General features: G+C 36.2%; 2 protein-coding genes and 2 non-coding genes across 6 annotated transcripts; 1 reads left to right on the plus strand and 3 right to left on the minus strand.

The window, feature by feature from the left end:
- Window positions 1-634: 634 nt before the first annotated feature.
- On the minus strand, window positions 635-5,020 carry LOC105059590 (uncharacterized). Its single transcript, XM_010942937.3, has 5 exons — window positions 4,879-5,020; window positions 3,786-3,924; window positions 2,687-2,780; window positions 1,082-1,165; window positions 635-971 (listed from the first exon to the last, which is right to left on the minus strand). Exons 1-5 carry the CDS (start codon window positions 4,910-4,912, stop codon window positions 834-836), a joined length of 489 nt encoding a protein of 162 aa, XP_010941239.1. The 5' UTR covers window positions 4,913-5,020; the 3' UTR covers window positions 635-833.
- A 1,485-nt stretch (window positions 5,021-6,505) lies between these two features.
- On the plus strand, window positions 6,506-6,590 carry TRNAM-CAU (transfer RNA methionine (anticodon CAU)). Its single transcript is given in 2 exon segments — window positions 6,506-6,543; window positions 6,555-6,590. It is a non-coding gene; the product is annotated as a tRNA-Met (tRNA).
- Window positions 6,591-7,612: 1,022 nt separating this feature from the next.
- Window positions 7,613-13,185, minus strand: LOC105059591 (zinc finger CCCH domain-containing protein 56). 3 transcript variants are annotated; one of them, XR_012137457.1, is made up of 4 exons: window positions 11,919-13,185; window positions 10,130-11,039; window positions 9,586-9,690; window positions 7,613-8,013 (listed from the first exon to the last, which is right to left on the minus strand). XR_012137457.1 is itself a non-coding variant. In XM_010942938.3 (2 exons), the coding sequence occupies exons 1-2, from the start codon at window positions 12,673-12,675 to the stop codon at window positions 10,750-10,752; spliced, it is 1,047 nt and encodes a 348-aa protein (XP_010941240.3). In that variant the 5' UTR covers window positions 12,676-13,185; the 3' UTR covers window positions 10,036-10,749. The 3 variants fall into 3 exon arrangements, 1 of the variants encoding a protein (XP_010941240.3); XR_012137456.1 differs by having other exon boundaries at window positions 7,613-9,144; XM_010942938.3 differs by lacking the exons at window positions 7,613-8,013; window positions 9,586-9,690 and having other exon boundaries at window positions 10,036-11,039.
- A 777-nt stretch (window positions 13,186-13,962) lies between these two features.
- Window positions 13,963-14,034, minus strand: TRNAQ-UUG (transfer RNA glutamine (anticodon UUG)). Its single transcript has one exon. It is a non-coding gene; the product is annotated as a tRNA-Gln (tRNA).
- Between the last annotated feature and the right edge of the window lie 4,450 nt (window positions 14,035-18,484).

An 18,484-nucleotide genomic window follows, 5' to 3' on the forward strand; every position in this document is an offset into this window, starting at 1 on the left:
TTAATATAATATTTATATTAATATGATATTATATTTAATATTATATTTATATCTATATTAATAATTTTTATATTAAAATATCAATATATATTAGTATTATATTAATACAATAAATTATTATGATCTAATATTATATTATAATATATTAATATAATATTTATATTAATATAAATATTATTTATATATATATATATATATATATATATATATATATAAAGATGTAATCTTATATCTATCAAGGATATAATAAATATTATACATACTTTTTATCCAAAAATAGATGTCCAACCAAACATAAATCATTTTGTAACAAATCATTTTCTGAAAATCAACCAAACACGTCAAAATTCTAATCTTAAGATAACCAAATATAAATCATTTTGTAACAAACCACTTTCTGAAAAACAATCAAACATGTCAAAATTTTAATCTTAAAAAATAATTTTTTAGATAATTTTTTTTAAAAATTATTTTTTATAAAAAAAAAATCTTCTCACGAATTAAATGAATCATTAAAAATAACAAGCAAGAATTCATTGGGCATAATGATGCAGATTGCTGTCTAGAATCCCATTTTCTACTACAAGACAGCCGTCCATTTTGTGATGTCAAACTCCAAATTTCAAGCATGTGATTTGCCAACCGTTGCTCATGATCTAGCTTCAAAATTTATATCCAAATGAAAAAACTGCATGACAAACCCAGAAGAAACGGGTACAGAAACAGATTTTACATGGAAGCAAATAGAGATTATGATCAAGAGACTCAAGCAACATGACAGTGACCACTTCAACAAGATGAGATGATTTGAAACTATAAAGCAACAACAATGCCTACATGGAGGCTTCAACTTCAGGTTCAGCTTCGATAGGCTCTGTCACCACATTATTTCCACCTCTCAACCGAGAAGAAACATTGTCAATGGCTGAATTCAGCTGACTTATCTTTGCATTCAGCATCTGACGAGTTTTCTGCTTTTATAAACCCATACATAAATATCTCAATGTTAAGAATCAGATGCACATGCATTAAAATTGTTTTTTCACTATTAGTGAGCATATTAAAGTGTTTAGTTAATTACCTCTAAACCTTCATCATAATAATATATGGGCCGCTTTGCCCTCCGGAATCCAGATTCATCTTCATTCAGTAAGGATCTCCTGATCTATATAGCCAGAATTTAGAATGTAGGGTTTAGGCACTTGTTGAAAAGCAAAACTGCAAATTGTAAAGCTACTTGAACAAGTAACTAGCACACATTGCTCAGTCAGTCACATAAAGCATTGGTCCGTACTCCCCTCAGAAAATTTATCAGCAAAGAATTGATGCCGGGCATGACAAACATATACCAATGAATCAGATAGGACATGAAAACTATCTTTAAAGACCCACTCCACATGTTTACAGGAACTAGAAGCTGCGCCATGGGTTACTATTCACTTCACTGCTAGTGCTGGGATTTTAGGATTTACCAACATTATTTGAATAAATAACAATGATGATAAAGCATATGAGAAAACTTCACTTTCACTTTTCTGACAAACAAAACTGTAGATTAAATTCAGCGGTTTAGATGGAGAGAGTATTACAATTCTTAAGATGCTCACTGCCCATGGCAAGCTGAACCTTATCCAAATTATGTTTGAGTTTGATTTTGCTTCTAGGATATACACAGTGGTTATTTGAATCAAAATTTTGCAATATTCAATGTCAACGAAAAATGCAAAAAAAAAAAATTAATAAAGAATTATTCTTCAGGAAAAATGTCAAAACTTAAATGCAATAAGAGTAGCTCTTAAGTTTAAGGACAGTGAAAAAATCTTAGCAATGTAATGAATTCGAGTTTGTCCGGTGGTCATACCCCTATATCTAGCAAACAGAGGTTTTGGGTTGGAATCTTGGGTGGTGCATCCCCAAGTAATGGAACCTGGGAAATTATAATGCCAAAGACCTACTCCATCAATCTGGTACACACAAAGTAAATAGCTGAACTTCTTGAACAAGAGGGGTTGCCGTACCAGACCTTAAGGATATCAGAAGGCAACTCGCTAACATGTCACTAAATGCTTGGATCAGGTAAAAGTACTTTTTTAGTGTGCGCACACTTGCATGCATGTGTGTGCGTGTTTAACTATGCTTAATAGGAGAAGCTGCTAACCAGTTATGAACATTGTAAATCATCAAGCTTTCTTATTGCTTATTACTGGATAGCCAGTTAGTCTGAAGCTATGTTTGAAAATTGGATTCTGTTGGTTTAGCAGTCAGTGCTGTCCAGCTAAGGCAAATTATGGATTTAGCAGTCAGTGCTGTCCAGCTAAGGCAAACTTGTGATAACAATGAGACTTGGTTGCTAATGATAGAGATATCAAAGATACGAGCAAACTGCAGATTTTTGTTTTCTGTTGCTGTACCCAAGTCTTTTAGAGCGTTGACTCATCTATCTTGTATAACGACTCAAACCTACAAGTTGGGTTATTGAATTCCTAATAGTACTAGCCAGAATACAGCAAAAGGACTATAGTGAATGCATTAGCCTCATTTTTTTCATGGGCATGCTAAAACAATCATGCTGTATATGTTAAGAAAAGTGGAACCTAACTCAAAAGGAACCAAATTAAATGCATATAATATGTTGATATAAAGTTAGACTGTTGTGTCATCTATTTCTCAAAAGAAGGGGAAACACCTGTGGAGCAAAGACATAGGCTAGTGTTCCAAAAACTGCTCCACCTAAAAGGAAACCAGCAAGAAAATCACCACCCCCACCTCTTGAACCATCACTGCATATAAAACAAAAAGTATATTAATGTACATACTTTTGAAAACTTGAGATGCAGATACTAGATGCACAACTGCTTATATCATAAATACCAGCATCAAATATTCAAGACAGCAACAGATACATGTCATCCATGCATGAATGATGGTAAGCTTCTGAATGAGGCACCATCCAGCACTATCCTATGAGGCATTATCCAGTGTTATTTATCTAAGGAGCTGTAGTGCATGGATAGCATTCACATTTTTTACCAAATTGTAGTTATAGGATCAAAAGCAAAAATGTAGAAATAGATTTGACAATGTGCTCATAGGGCAATTTGTTTGCCGAAAATTCAACTGCCAGTCATTCAAATGTAGGCTGCAACTGGAATTACAGTTGCAAAAGTTTCAAACCATAATTGGAAATTGCAAATACAATCACATCAGTTTGGTTGTATGTCACTGTAAGATATAAGGTAACCCTGCCAATGATCTGGTCAAGTTACCTCCTTAGAAACACTGAACTGTTTACTTTTCTATTATAGTATAGTAATCATCATATTATTTATAATTATAATAAAAATCATAATTATTAAATTATTGTTAGATTATTATAAAAATAATTACTGTAGTAATTATATCACTACAAAATAGTTTGATGTCACAACAATTAGATATCTTATTATAATCATCAATATATTTATAATGTGTTATCATAACAACTAATATTTATTACATAGTAATTGTTATAATATAATTATGATTAATATTATAACTACATACAGATTATAATAAGAATCATTATGGTACAATAATAACAATCAAATAAGTATATTATGATCATAACAATAATAGTTATGCTATTAAATTAGTATTATAACATTGTAATGGTTATTATTAAGTAACATACTTTTCTTTCATTCCATAGGAATTATCATCAGAAACTACTTTCAACAATAGAGGCCATAACAGTTGCAAAATGGCTTCTGAAATTAAGTATTTATTAAATGTTGAAAAAAGCGTACCTGTACTCAGCATGAATGGGCGTCAACCGACGGTGGCTCAGCTGCCTTGAATTCTGACAAAATGCCAATTGAGATTGAAAACCACCTGATACTCTGCGCTTGTTGGACAGAGGGCTGAATTTCTCAGAGTGAACTCCACCTAAGAAAACAAGGAAATAGACAGAACAGAAACAGTTGAAGCAGATATTGAAGATAACCAATACAGCATGAAAGCTTGAGTTGACTATTAGCCTATTGAATGCCATTATTACCGTCATAAAATTTCTTTTGAATTTATATGGAACATTGCATCCTGATTTCCTAATTTTTTTTGCAACTTAAAAGTTCAAGGACATATCAAAGTCGTTTATGTCAGAAATATTAAAACTTTATTAATATAGTTTCTACTCTACATATTCGCATATCAATTTTCTTTTCAATATCTTTCCTCTCACACCCTTGTTTCCCTGAATCTGCTAGAATATTATTCCAAGCTCTCAACTAAAATTTCTATCATTTTGATATCGCATAGAATGTTCTGTCTGATGCAGAAAATGCGAATATAAAACATCTTTACACATGATAGGGAAAAGTGTAGAGATGATCATTTTACTTACGAATTTTCACCAACAATAATCAAATACACATAAAAATTCAGGAACATCAAAATCCCAAATTTAGATGCTGAATAAGGTCCAACATGAGCACCATCTAATACAAACTACCAATTAACCTCAAAAGAAACAGGAGAAAGCGAGCTGGAGGAATACAACTCCAGTGATTTAACAAACAACACAGTTCTCAAAACACGCTACCAATCCTATACCACGGTCGAACAAACTATAATCCAAACAAGATAACGCGACACAGATTCAATACTAAAGACCCTAAGGACTGTAAGATTGAGCAAGAAGCAGTGCTAAATCCTCCGAGACAAATATCGACACGAGTGGAATTAAAGATACGTCGATCTCTAGATCAAGAAGCAAAAGAACCCTAACCAGGAATAGAGACAAGAAATCCGCACGGATCCGAGCAACGAAACCCTAGAAATCAATCTAGCAGCGATAGAAATCAAAGGGTATCTCAATCAAACGGAGGAGGAGAAGCCCACCGGTGATGAAAAAAGTAGCGGAAGACGCCGCCATGGCGATCGAAGCACGAAAGGCGTCTCGGAGAATGAAAGATGGGATCCCTCTCTCTCTCTATCTATCTCTATGCGGTCTCGGCTTCTTTGGTTGGAAGAGAAGAGTTGGTGTATATTTTACCCCAAAAAAAAAAAAAAAAAAGTTGGTGTATTTCTTTATTCCACTAATACCCTCTATATTTTCCCAAAATTGCAAAGCCATCTGCTCTGACCTTTAGATCTTATCTGTCTGATCGAATTCGGACGGAGATTACAAATGTAAAGGTGGGGATCCAGGATATCTTTAGGGGTAAAATGGGAAGATACGATCATTTGTTTGGTTTAGTTCTCGATGGAAACTATGTGCTTGCGGGCCTCGTTATATCCGTCCATGGATCATCGGACCATCTGTCAGTTCCTGCGTGGCGCTTCCTATCCGGGACGGTATCTTACAAGTACCCGCATAGACTTTGTATGGGAGCAAATGAACAAATATTTGGCATTAGTTACCAAAACCCCTTCTGCTCCACCGCTTGCGTATCACGTGGCACAGGTTATTGATCCATGTGCTGTAGAGCACCAACCGTCTTGGCAACATGGAGCAGCGAAATATTATGGGTACGTGTACCAAGAGATTGAAGTGTTGAGCTCTGGAGGGCGTGATCAATGTATTGGTCTAAAAAATTCACCACTTTCTTATCAAAAAAAAAAAAATCATAATTTGCTGATTACATTACATTGGACGTATACACCTACGGCATATTGGTTGGAGTTAGACTAGAGTGAAAATAAGATATTCTTATCTCAATAATTTGATTGAGAAGAGTTTTATTTTTATTTTGATTTAAAAAAATTGATAATATCTTAATATTTCAAAACTTAATTTTTTTTTTTTTACTATTCAAATTTTATTCTAATTTCAATTTGAATCGTAAACTAAACATATTAAAAGATATGGATATTTTGATTTTGATTTTGATTTTTGATTCTGATTACAAATCAAACACATCATTTTACTTATTCTAAAGAGTTTCTTATATTCTTTAATAATATTTTAGAAATACTTATAAATTATAAATTTATTTTTTGTTTAACTTTTAACAATGCTTTCGGATGTTATTTATGTGTGCATGACATCTTACTAGACCACTCAAAACACTATTTTTCTTTTTAAATATTAATGGAAATCCTTGTCCATCGGGAGAAGATGTTAAAGAATATGTCATCTATTAGTCAATACATAAATTTTGGATGATCAAATTAACACTCCACAAAGGACTTAAACTTAATATTAATAAACTTGTCGAGATGAAAACATTGGCTAATCCATTACTAAACTCGCATAAAGGTTGTTATAAAAAATATTAGTTTACATACTTCATCAAGGTTATTAGGATTAAAGGGTATATGGGGCAAGCTACCACTACATATTAAAGCCTAAAATTGTTTACCATTCTCCTCTGCTAGGAAAGGTAAAAGGAGCTTTTCCGCATATATGTTTTGTAAAAAAAATCATCCACGAACAAGGTGTGTGATTCCATGCAGTTAAATTACTGTTTTCTTTTCTTTTTTTTAATTCTTTTTCTTAATGTGACATAATCAATACGCAGCAAAAGGGGTGGTGGCGCAGTTGGCTAGCGCGTAGGTCTCATAGCTTTAGAGTGATCCTGAGGTCGAGAGTTCGAGCCTCTCTCACCCCACATTTTTTCAATTTTTTTTTCAATAGCATTTCTTTTCTCTACAGCGGATCGCGTGACTAATGGTGGGGCCTCCATCTCAGAGGATCTCATCTACATCTTCCAGAAATCAGCTTCTGCAATGGCACGAGCCGGGAGAAATCCTTCTTTATGACTATTCTAACATTAAAACAAACTATTTCTAGCCTAAATGCCTGTTTAAAGGGCACCATTTTACCGCGAGTGCCTGCATAAACCTCATTTTTTAACACACGGATTCTACTTTCCAAAAGCTTCATGAACAAAAGTTCAAACTTTAATATATGTCCTTGACAAGGCTGAGGTTTCTCAAGCCTTCTAACTATGAACATTTGGGAGTGCCGAGCAACCAATTAAACCACCTAAGCTACCCAACCTTGTGAGTTGGATTGAAATGAATTAAGGTATTAAGAGAACAAAGGTACCTGAAGTTCTGAAGGTCATATATGTGGTAATTATCTCAGGATTCTTTACATTGTGAATCTATTCCACAAAACCAACAGAATTCTAACCCAATAGCTGTGTGATAACCCAGTAGGCTCCCCCGTGATGCCTAATCATTGATGAAAATGTTGCCTATGACCCCAAACTTCAGAAAATTGCTCACATGCACGTCCACCAAATGATGGCTTGATGAATCATTTTGCCTGGAAGCATCCTTTTTGATCGTGCACATCGAACAAAAGAAACCCCAGAGAATCTGAGGATGGCAAATGAAGCTAACTAGCCTAACATATAAAGTTCACCATCTCGATGCTAAACCTCGTACCAATACTATTCTATTACACTATTGATATGTCCGATGCAATATCTGATTCAATATACTGGGTGTCAATATACCCTCCATACTGCATACAGGTTCCGTGCTGGTACAGTAGGTGCACACCGATCGATTACAAATGTGTAATTATATTCATATCCAAGTTATCAAGAAAAAACAGCTCATTACAGGATCATTCAACTGGTAGCAAAATGATGCAGTTGTATAAGACGAAAGAGCAGCAGCAGCATGCAACAATTCTAAACCTTGATTTATCTCAATAACATGGATCATTGTTCCTTCATGATTCAGAGTAAGATAAATGTTCAACATACCAACATTATTCCTTCCTTTACACAGATATCTAACAATATTGTACTGCTCATCTGTGAGAACAGATATCCCTTTCTTTTGACCATGCTGTGGCAAGATTTGCATATATCATTCTGCACAGAACAATAATATGCAACGAGGCTGTCCACCTTAATAGATCCAATGTGACATGGAAAACATAAAAACGGAGCTTCCCATCCGATACAGAGAGATGTAATGTAAGGACAGAAGAAATGCCAATGCTAAAGCTCTAAGCAATCTTCTCCATCTAGAAAGCACTGGATCTCCATTAAGATAGGCAAAGCCCCAGCGAACCTAATCTTGGAGAAACACCACTTATAATTCAAAACAAATAATGCAGAAAAAGGTGAAATAATGAATCTTCATTTTCTTCCTCTTCACGATGAAGCATGCAACAGTTTGTGATTTTGCAAATAGAAAGCTGTTCGACATATTTTCATGCATCAACATTTTCATTGCAGGAACTGCCCAAGAACCTGTGTTTTAGCCTCAAATGGATCTTTAGAAAGCACAACAAAAAGGTGAACAGAATTGGGTAACCTCTTAAATTAAGTGTCATCATGCAAGATAGACTTTCCTCCCTAACCATAAGTCCCTTTCTGACTAATAAAGCAACTGAAATTATGTCAAAGATTCATCTCTTATTATATATTCAGAAAGTTGAGGAGCTCAGAAGACAACCTTAGTAAACTGATTTCAAATAACCGCATATCATGTAAAGGACGCATTCATGTAAATATCGCTAACAAATGAACAAAACTACCGTACTTGATATTACATGTTGATTTTAATGCGTATTTAATTCTAGAACAGTTTTATGTGAACTTCACAAGAAGATATAATTTTGTTTTTTTTTAAACTTCAGTAGGAGCGGTGAGGACAAACAGTAGCCACTAGTTAAATATTCACTTTCATCCAGTGGCAATGAGAGAATAGGGGAAGGTAAGTTTCTTAGTCGATAAACTGCCGCTTGGAACAATCTGGATTGTCACAGACTGGAACACTGGTTTTTTGCAGGACAGAACAACCTTCAAATTCCTCTGAATCAGGATACTTTAAAATAAATAATAGTGATATGTGAATATTTCAGATACGCAAAATATATATTCCACGCGTGCAAGAGAGAGACAGAGAGAGAGAGAGAGAGAGAGTGGGAGGGGCGTAGAGTTCCCTGCAAAGTGTCAAAAGATTATTCATCAATGTGACATAATAAAGGAAAATATCCTTACTTTTTATGAAACCAATTCATCCACAGGTCATTCTTTATCAAATTATTTATCAAATAATAGCTTAAACAACATTTTAAATCAGAATTTCTTAATACAGTATTTCATCCCATAAATCATGCCTAAGTGACCAAAACTATCAGCCCTTCAAAACTTCTGAAATTTGAGCTGTATGGATAACATTGCTTTCCACATATTCCTGTCAGCGATAAAGTAGAATTTTGTCATGAAACATCCTCATCGTATTTTAACAAAAAAACCTTCTGCAGCAGTTTTAAAAATCCATACTAGGCAAAATCAAACACCATGCTTGATGCATGGAGGTTGAATAAAATTCAAATGATCCACATCAAGAACATGTGACAAAAAAATCCAATACTTCAAGAAGGTGATTGATGGTCCTTCAAACATCACTATCAAGATGGCTGTGGTTGGGAAACTTTTTTCAATATTTACTACTTGGAAGTTTGACTGCAGAATTACTGTTAAATTTTCTGTTGCCTCCAATAAGAAATGACTCCAGAATAAACAATATGAAAAGATATTTACTAATGAATAATGACCCCATCAATCCAAAATTATTTGTGTGAGAATATAAATTTAGTAGCCATAACCAAGTGGCTGGGACGGGATTTCTGACCTTTGAAAAACTTCTCATACTTGGTGAAATGCCCCATCATTTACCAATAGAAAAAAAAGCACCATCTCAAATTCTTCTTGGGAATGGAAGCACCTGAAATTATAACTGGAAAGATAACAGCATCAGGTTTTTGCCTAGGATCAAGGATATGGAACCATTTCAAGTTTTTTCTTCTCTTTGAAATATTTTTGGGGGAAAAAAAAACTAAGGGTTGTATTTACATATTGCACATAAATTGTGCTGTCAATTTATTGTCAAGAGTATCAACTGCAATGTCAGCATGTTTCTAAAGCTAATGCATTATGCACACGATAACCATAACCAGAAAGCCTTTCCCCAGTTATTTGGGGTCAGGTTTATCCTCATTCACCAAGCATTCCTATTTAGGGCTACAATTTTATTCCAATTCAGCAGTTTTATTTATTTTATGTCTCAAATCTAATAAAGCAATTATAAGCTGTTGATGCATGGAATTGGAAGAACAATAGAAGTAGCACATTGATTTATCATGAAAACCCTTCAGATAACTCATTAACTAGCTTACACATTGACACGAGAATTGTTGTAAGAACAACAGGTACTAATGTTACTGCATCAAGCTGCAAAATCAAGCCAGATATCTTCCATAGACTCCATAAGCACGAAGTAGGCAAGCCTTCTTCAACCGATCACCATCACTTGTTGACAAAGAAACCTGTTAGTGAACCAGCTGATGATACCGCACGACTAGCTATCACATATTGACTTGCCTTAGTAGTGAGCTCCCTAATCAGTCATCAAAGCACAAAATTTAAGGAACACATGGTTCTGCTTCGGGGAAACTTCACAGGTACCATGAAAATTCGATGACCTTCCACTCATGATATGGAAGGGCAATAGAAAATAGCAAGGCTATGACAGAACACACACCCTCCCATCAAGCATCACAAGCTCAACTCATAAGAACGAGTGACCGTCTTTCTAATGAAACCTTCAGGCTATTTAAGATTCAGCTACTCAAAAAAAGGTGTAGCGCTTCCCTTCTATCGCTTCAGATACAGAACCCACCAGTTTCATTGCGATTATGACATAAAGACAACAATATGTTCTAGCATGCAGTTAGTAAAGTTGACTACATTTATTATTTTTCCATCCAGATGCCCTGCTATACCAGCACGTATGAGTCTACTCACTTTCATCAATCCAGTCACCATATATCCTACTGATCTTGTCTGGCCCTTTCCATTTCTGAAGTCTCTGACCCTGACCTAGCCCCTGCCTCTGACTGACAACAGTTGACCTCTGTGAAGGACCTCCCATATGATAAACATCTGCATGAGGAACTGATGTCATGGATGCAACAACAGTTTCTGTAGGAGCCCTTGTTGATGCCCCAGCCTGCTTCGAATCTGTAGCTACTGAAGGAGTATCTCTGCCTTCCATCTCCACAAGCCCCCCACCATATCTGTGAAGTTCTGCAGCGAAGCATTTACATATCAGTGAGAAAACAGAAGACACATAATGAATTAATGCTGAAGCAATAATTAGCATTATTGTCACAAAAATAATTGAAGTGAGACAACCGAAAAACAAGAAAAAAGTAATGCATCATGAAGTGCAGTGTGTGTACAGGATTTACAGTTGGTTTGCATTCCCCGAGTTCCGTTAGGCAATGAACCACTTCCCATATTGCCTCCCTTTTTTTAAGAAAATGAAAACCAGATGCTATTTTGTTGTAAAGAATGGGCATTGCTCTTTTATTCCCATAGTTCCATTAGGCAGTGAAACACTTCCCAGATGCCCCCTATCTTTTTAAGAGAATGCCAACCAGATGCTATTTTTGTTGTAACAAATGTGCATTGCTCATTAAAAGGACCAACAAGCCAGCAACTAATCAGAAATGCATAGACCACAGTATAGTACAGAACTCCAAACATTCTATATGAGCATCAGTGTTACTTGTCTTTCGCATCAATGTCAGATAGAAACTACATACACCCAAAACAATGCATATCAGGTCTTTTTTGCATATATGATAAGCAAATTCGGAAGTATATAGGCATGTGTTTATGAAGCACTCAAATATAGCAGTCAATAATTGACGATTATGATGTTTTATCATGCAAGCAGTCATTCTAGTTAAGAATAAGAATCTCTCAGATCTCTCAAAGTAAATCCTTGTGATGGTGCGAGATTAACAACCATAAAAATAACAACACAAGGCCCAAAATCACATCCATCTCTTTCAAGGAAATAACAAGAAGCCACATCGTAGTATTTCTACTTTTCATCACATTGACAATGAACTTTGCACCAAATTGCAGTTTAAGAGCAAAATAAGTACTGAAACATACCTGCAGTCCCATGAGCAAAATGACACTTGCTGCCAAATGGACAATACCCAGTCATCTCCCACTTGTTACAGATCCTAGTTTTCCAATTTGAAGGCTTCTGACTGGACCCATTTGATCCACCACCATATCCACTACCTCCAACTGTAGGTGACAGACTAATCGCCACACTCTCCCGAGCCTTTGATTGCTCATCATGCAGAAAAGTACATGTATCTCCATATGGGCACCCCTCCTCAGTGTAAAACTTCTTACAGTGCCTTCCTTTATAAGATCTCTGCCCATCCCCACCCAAATTAGAAGAGGTCAGAATAGGTATCTGATGCTCCTCTCTCGGCTCCATCCCCTCCTGTGCGGCTACTATCTCCTGCCAATTGGGCGGGGGCTTCCGGAGCTCCTCCATCCCATGTGCAAAATTGCAGTTTGTGATATAAGGGCACGTCCCGGCCCGGAACTTGCAGCAGAGCTTGGTCTTAAAGAACATTTTCCCAATTGCCCTGGACTTGCTCGTCGACCCATTCCCTTCCAAAGAATTCCGGGGCTTCTTGCTGGGGGGCTGCTCGCTTCCAGCCCGGGATTGCGACTGAGACTGGCGATCACCATAGGCGGGATTCGATACAGTATCAGCAGAGGGTTCTCCACTCCAACTCCGGTAGTCATCCTCGGTCGCCCATATAGCCTGTTCACTGGAAGCCTGCGCCCAGGGTTCAGGGCCAGTCGCCTCCGGAATAATCTCAATGGCGTTGCTGCTATAATCCATATATTGCAGCCAAAAAGACAACAGCAACGGAGATCAAAACCCTAATTCGCCAACACCAACGACACCCAAGACAATCAAAAACCCTACCGGCGATTATAATTAAACTCCAATCCCTATCTCAGCTCAGACACGTGCTAATGGTGTCATTCAGAACAAAATTAAAAGAAAGCTGCGATTCTTATGATAAGGGAACCGTTATAAACATGAGATCGGCCGAAAATTTCCAAATTCTAGCTCGTGGAAGGAAAAATTATAGATTAAAAATCAAATCTTGAGATCAAAGGCACCCCTCAAGTGAGAAGACGAGAGAAGAAAAAGGGTGCAGAAGAACCCAGGAAGACCAGCACGGATCCAATCCCTAGGAAGCCATTTGAGGCCGGAAGAGCTCTAAGTCTGCGATCAAAGTGGCAAGGAAGCGTGTCGAGAGCTCACCTTGGAAAGATCGGAAGCCAGGGAGACGAGAGAGATCAGCGGATCTTACCTGGGTGGGGCGAGGAGGGAGGGGGGGGGGGGGGGGGGGGGGGGGTGGTTGCGAGAGTTTAGGACACGAGGGTATCTTACCGAGGGGAAGGGTTGCTATTTTTGTATTGCCCGTTTCAGTCCTCCAGCTCAACTAGAATTTACCAAAACCAGACAGGTCAGAATTCCTACCTGGTTTTAGACAACCTTCTCTCACTGGAAAGACCGCTGCTCCCCGCCTGTAATTAAACCTGAAATTAGGGAATAAAAAATAAATAAAGAAATAAAATGTGGGATATGGGGAAGACCCAACTGCCCCTTCCACTCTCACTTCGTAGGGTAGTCCCAAGCCCAAATGATTTATACTAAAGTACTTACACATATAAATACATGTCAATCATATCATATTTGAGAAATTGAATTGAAATTAAAACTTATATTACTTTCTGTTTGTTCCAGTTACTTTTTCTTTGAAGAAAAAGGTCTGAAACAGTAAATTTCATCAAACGAATATCCCGCCATTTCGAGTATAATATGATTGATTAAATTTTATAGAATTTCACAAGAAGTTAATAAAAACTCTTTCCAATTAATGAGACTTGGCTCTGGTGCTCTACTAATTGATTGGTACGTATGTAATCAGCAAAGTAGTAGTTTTCACTACATAACTCACATAAATAGCAAGATATATAAAATAAGGTGAATGATATAAAATAAAGACAAGCTATTGAATATATGGCAGATCAAAATTGTGCACTTTTATGCTGTATAAGAACAAACATTGGATGTAAAAACTGAGGTGCTACATAAACGACTCCTGGCAATAAGAGGTCCCACCGAGAGTCGAACTCGGGCTATTGGATTCAAAGTCCAATGTCCTGACCACTAGACCATGGAACCAAGACAAGATGCGCTTTGCAGAAGTATTAGTTAAATTATGTTCATTATTTTTTTGGAAGAAGATTCCCACGTGCGCCTTCCTGAATGTAACTTATTGTATATTTAATTTCAAGAACATCTGTATTTGAATGTATACCTCTCAAGACATCTATATTTTACATAAATACCCCTCCCATTAGATCTTTGTTTGATAATATTTATAAATATCCATTTTAAGTATATAATAACTTTATTAACCTTTTGCATTAATACTCTTTAAATTTTTTTAAAAAATATAACTTTTTCAATACAAACTGAATTCTAATTTTCTTAGGCGTATATATATATATAAGCATAATAGTGTCGAATAATACTTAAATTGCTATTTATTAACACTGTCAACCCAAATCTAACATAACTGGGTTTGTAAGAATGATTCAATTTACATGCATCCATACATATGGATACAAAAAATAATTTTTTAATAATAATAAAATAAATCATATTTGCAAGGGTACGCATGACAAATCCTTCAAAAATTGAAGAAGAACCTTATGCCCTACCTAATCATGTAATTCATCTATTTTACAGAAAGGCACTTCATTTAGCACGGCACTGTGATGATTTGAAGAAATGATGCCATGCTAATTGGGTAAAAATAGGCGTGCCATAATATATTTTATATTTGAGATTATGAGAACAGTACAATGGAGCAGACTGAACAATGCCCTAACCGGACTCCCTAGTTGCTAATTTTATCTAGGACCTGCACAAATGGCATAAAGTTTTCCACCTAAATCTTTGCAGTCCCCTTCCATCTCCTCACTCCTTTCCATCTCCTTCTTAAATTATCCCCATACTAGAGTTCTTATATGAAATAGCTGATTTTAAACAAGGAAAAGATATTATTTTGCTTATTACAAAGAAGTATTTTCCTGTATTGTATTCAGAATATGAGTGAAAAATTAAAGCTTATAAGTAAACTTTGTTTTCATTTTTCCCTTGGCCTGTTTGAAGGCAATGTGCAGCCAATGTGTGGTCTGGATGGATTTCATCTAGTCTATTTACTTTTTCCCCTTTTTTACCGCAAATGTTAAGTTTAAATTATATTTTTATAATGCTAAGTATTGCACCAAATTGCTCCATCTGGTCATATTGAGACATCATGTAATGGTAAAGAAAATTATAGATGTTGCTACTATTGGAGCCGATCCAATAAGAACATCGAGCAAGCTAATCTATTGAAAGGCTCGATGAAAGCTAAGCATACCAGAAGAGTTGGAGAGAGATCATGATATGCCTCCAAAAAAGTTATACGATAGTCGTCGTGTTGGGGAAGTGAACAATGTAACATAGATTGCATCAAAGATTAGACTAAAGGGAGGAGGCTATATTTGGACCTTCATGCCGATACCAGATCCAATATGAAAAAGTTCTCCTACCGGAGGGTGTCAAATGGGGATTTTTCAATGCCTAAGTCAAACACTCTCGAGGAACAATAAAGATGTTATGAGAGTGGTAGAATAATTACACACATATAAGAGCTCGAAAGAACTTATCTAAAGAGTCCTCCATAAATGGTTTATATAGACAAATGTTGATGCTCATTGTTGAGGAATCTAGACATACGAATTAGCCATTTCTCATAACCAATCACACATCCTCAGAATCATGCATGGACAATTTGTCCGCGCCTCATATCTTGCATATCTCTCCCAATAGTTATGCAAGCAGTTCATGATTGTGGCCGAAGTATTGCCAGATGGGAGGAGATCTCAGCATCTCTGTGCGTTTGTGATTCAGCCACATGGCAGGTGCTGATTAATCGCATGGAGGCTTCATGGAAAGCTCTAATTGGTCGGTCTGCCACATTAAGTGTGGCCGATTTCAAGCTATCAATAGGTAATCAGTTCAAGAACTTTGTGACAATATTCTTTCTAGGGGACCGAAGAAACAGCCCTTGGATGATCGTCCCTTAGGGGTTGCTTGTTTTTGTCAGTCTGCTTCTGGGCCATCTTCAATAAGATTGGCTCCCAACCTCTTATCCTTTTCACTATAGCAATTGCCTTTCTGCAGTCCAGTCTACTACAGCTTGCAGATTGTGTATCATGGCATCCAATAGCAGTTTCCAATCCTCTTCTGAGACAATGGATTGTTAACAAAAGTTAAGAACAGAGCTGAATCAACAAAGGAGAACATATCAAGTCAAACATTTAAAATAGAAAATTAAGATAAAATAGGTTGAAAGCCATGTAACCTTGTAAGTTTTGGAGCAGACTGAATAATTCAGTACTCAGTGTTACTCTGATGTGTTTTGCTCTTTTAGTTGACCAAATGGTTAATATGAATGAAAACAATTCTGATTTGCAACTTCCTTCCATGAGAATTTAGGTGACTGGTTAGCCAATAGATGAAGACATCAACAAAGGGAATGACCTATTTTTAACTTTATTTCTTCTGCTCTCAAGGTTATTCTTGAAGAGGAATACTTCTTTTGGTCAAACTCATGCCAAGGTTTCTTTTCCCTTGGCAGCTGGTTTCATAATCAAAAAAGAAAAGCTTATTCTGTAGGACAAATTTTTGCATCCTACTTGGTAGGGAAATTATTTAACATATGAATAAGATGAATCAATTCAGACCCATGTGAGTAAATAGATTGATCACAAATTGTAACTTTTCCCTGCTGATGAATTCTCTTTTTCATTTAGTCTGCCTGAACAAATGATTGCTCACATATACAGAATTTAGTCAGATTTCACTAGACCATAATTATTTACAATGAAGCCCAAGATAAAAGAAAGAAAATAAAATTTCTTGTTTTGTTTAGGTGATCTCAAGAAATATCCCTTTGGGCTGAACAGAGCTTACCATATTTTCCAACGGACAAGGCGTAGTTCGTCACATAAGCATTCCCTGTTACAAATGAATATCTGGCCAACAAAACAAGAATGGCCAAGATTTGAGCTAATGATGCATTTGAAACCTCATATACATCAAAGCGTGTATGTGTGGAGCCAAGTAGCACAAAGCTTATGATATATATTTCACGCACCTTCTATCTGGACGTCTACCAACTTCTCCGTGACATCTGCAGGTCCTTTCACCAATCAACCGAGATGACTGTTTGGCATGTTTATCAGGAGGCTAACAATGTTACGGACTGAATTACTTTCTTTGTTGCCAAGCGTACCGGAGATTGGACCTAGCGTCAAGATGACCACTACCCTTGAGCTCTACACACACACACCTTCTTTTTTTTTTTTTTTTTTTTTATGCATCTTCAGTATACTAATTTCACAACTGCATATAATGAACACTTGCAATCTCCACCCGTGTAACTCTAATCAAGCTTTCGTTTGTTAAGTTTTCGAACATACCCAATTCCATGCAACAAACTAAGCTTCACTTTAGAAGTCACGGATGCTCTAATAAAAACCTGAAGGTTAGAACTGAAATGGAAATTTTCTATTATCCATGTTTATTTAGCAGCAGGATTTTTTCTGCAGTACAACATGAACTGCAAACCATCTGAACCTCTTTATAGATTGGAGCTCAGGCATCAGATGCCTTAAGACCCAAAAAAAAAAAAAGAAGCTATATATACATATATATGTGGCCAAACATGCAATCTCAGAATGCAAAGATCTCCCTTATATAATAATAAACATAGACAACACAGCAACTAGTGAAGCTTGATTTCTATGAACGAATATTATAAGATGAGATTAAATAGCAGGCAAGCTGCCTTGATCTTGAAACAATCCAAGCTGAAACAAGTACTTACTGGCCACAAAAGTATGTAGTTCCACAGATATATACATATCTCTTATAACAGATCTTGGAAATGGTTAGATAATTTTCTGAAATCTGAATTACGGCTAAGAATATGAAGTGATTTTTCTTAGAACATGTACTGTAAACCTTTTCAAGGAGATTTGAGCCTCCTCATCACTTGCTTTGTTTTGATCACCGAAAAATTGGGCTGATGAGATCAATTTGGCATTCGAAAACTTCAATCTTGCTTCATCACCTTCCTCTACCTAAGTAAACAGAGAACCAATTAAAAATAAGACACAAGGACAAGATGGTAAGGCCAACAAAAACCACCATGCATGCATCCAAATTAACCGGACCATTGGTGGCCTACAGATCTATAAATAAATGGTTTAAAAATATATGTAACACAACTCATGCATGCTATTTACAGCTTCTGTCGAAAGATGTTTGCAAGACAAGTTCTCCATCATAATTGAAACAAATTACTCATCCAGAGATATTTCTATTGGGGATGTCTGGCCAGGACATCACCTTCAAGGATTTTTTCGATACCGCGCATCACAGTAGGAAAAAAAAAAAATAAAGTAGAAACAATCAAATATGTGGATCAGCCAAAAAAGAACTTGCCTCCACAAGACATGCAAGCTTCACTATGAGAAAAGAAAAAAAAAATTACAAGAGGAGATCACACCCT

The sequence above is a fragment of the Elaeis guineensis genome, chromosome 16 (assembly GCF_000442705.2).
Source record: "Elaeis guineensis isolate ETL-2024a chromosome 16, EG11, whole genome shotgun sequence".
Lineage (NCBI taxonomy): Eukaryota > Viridiplantae > Streptophyta > Magnoliopsida > Arecales > Arecaceae > Elaeis > Elaeis guineensis.

Coding starts and splice junctions, on each gene's coding strand:
- LOC105059590 (XM_010942937.3), bottom strand. CDS start 4,912: ATGGCGGCGTCTTCCGCTACTTTTTTCATCACCG. Junction 2,781..3,785: donor CCCATTCATGCTGAGTACAG/GTACGCTTTTTT, acceptor TTTTATATGCAG/TGATGGTTCAAGAGGTGGGG. Junction 972..1,081: donor ATTATGATGAAGGTTTAGAG/GTAATTAACTAA, acceptor TTATAAAAGCAG/AAAACTCGTCAGATGCTGAA.
- LOC105059591 (XM_010942938.3), bottom strand. CDS start 12,675: ATGGATTATAGCAGCAACGCCATTGAGATTATTCCGGAGGCGACTGGC. Junction 11,040..11,918: donor TTTTGCTCATGGGACTGCAG/GTATGTTTCAGT, acceptor GCTTCGCTGCAG/AACTTCACAGATATGGTGGG.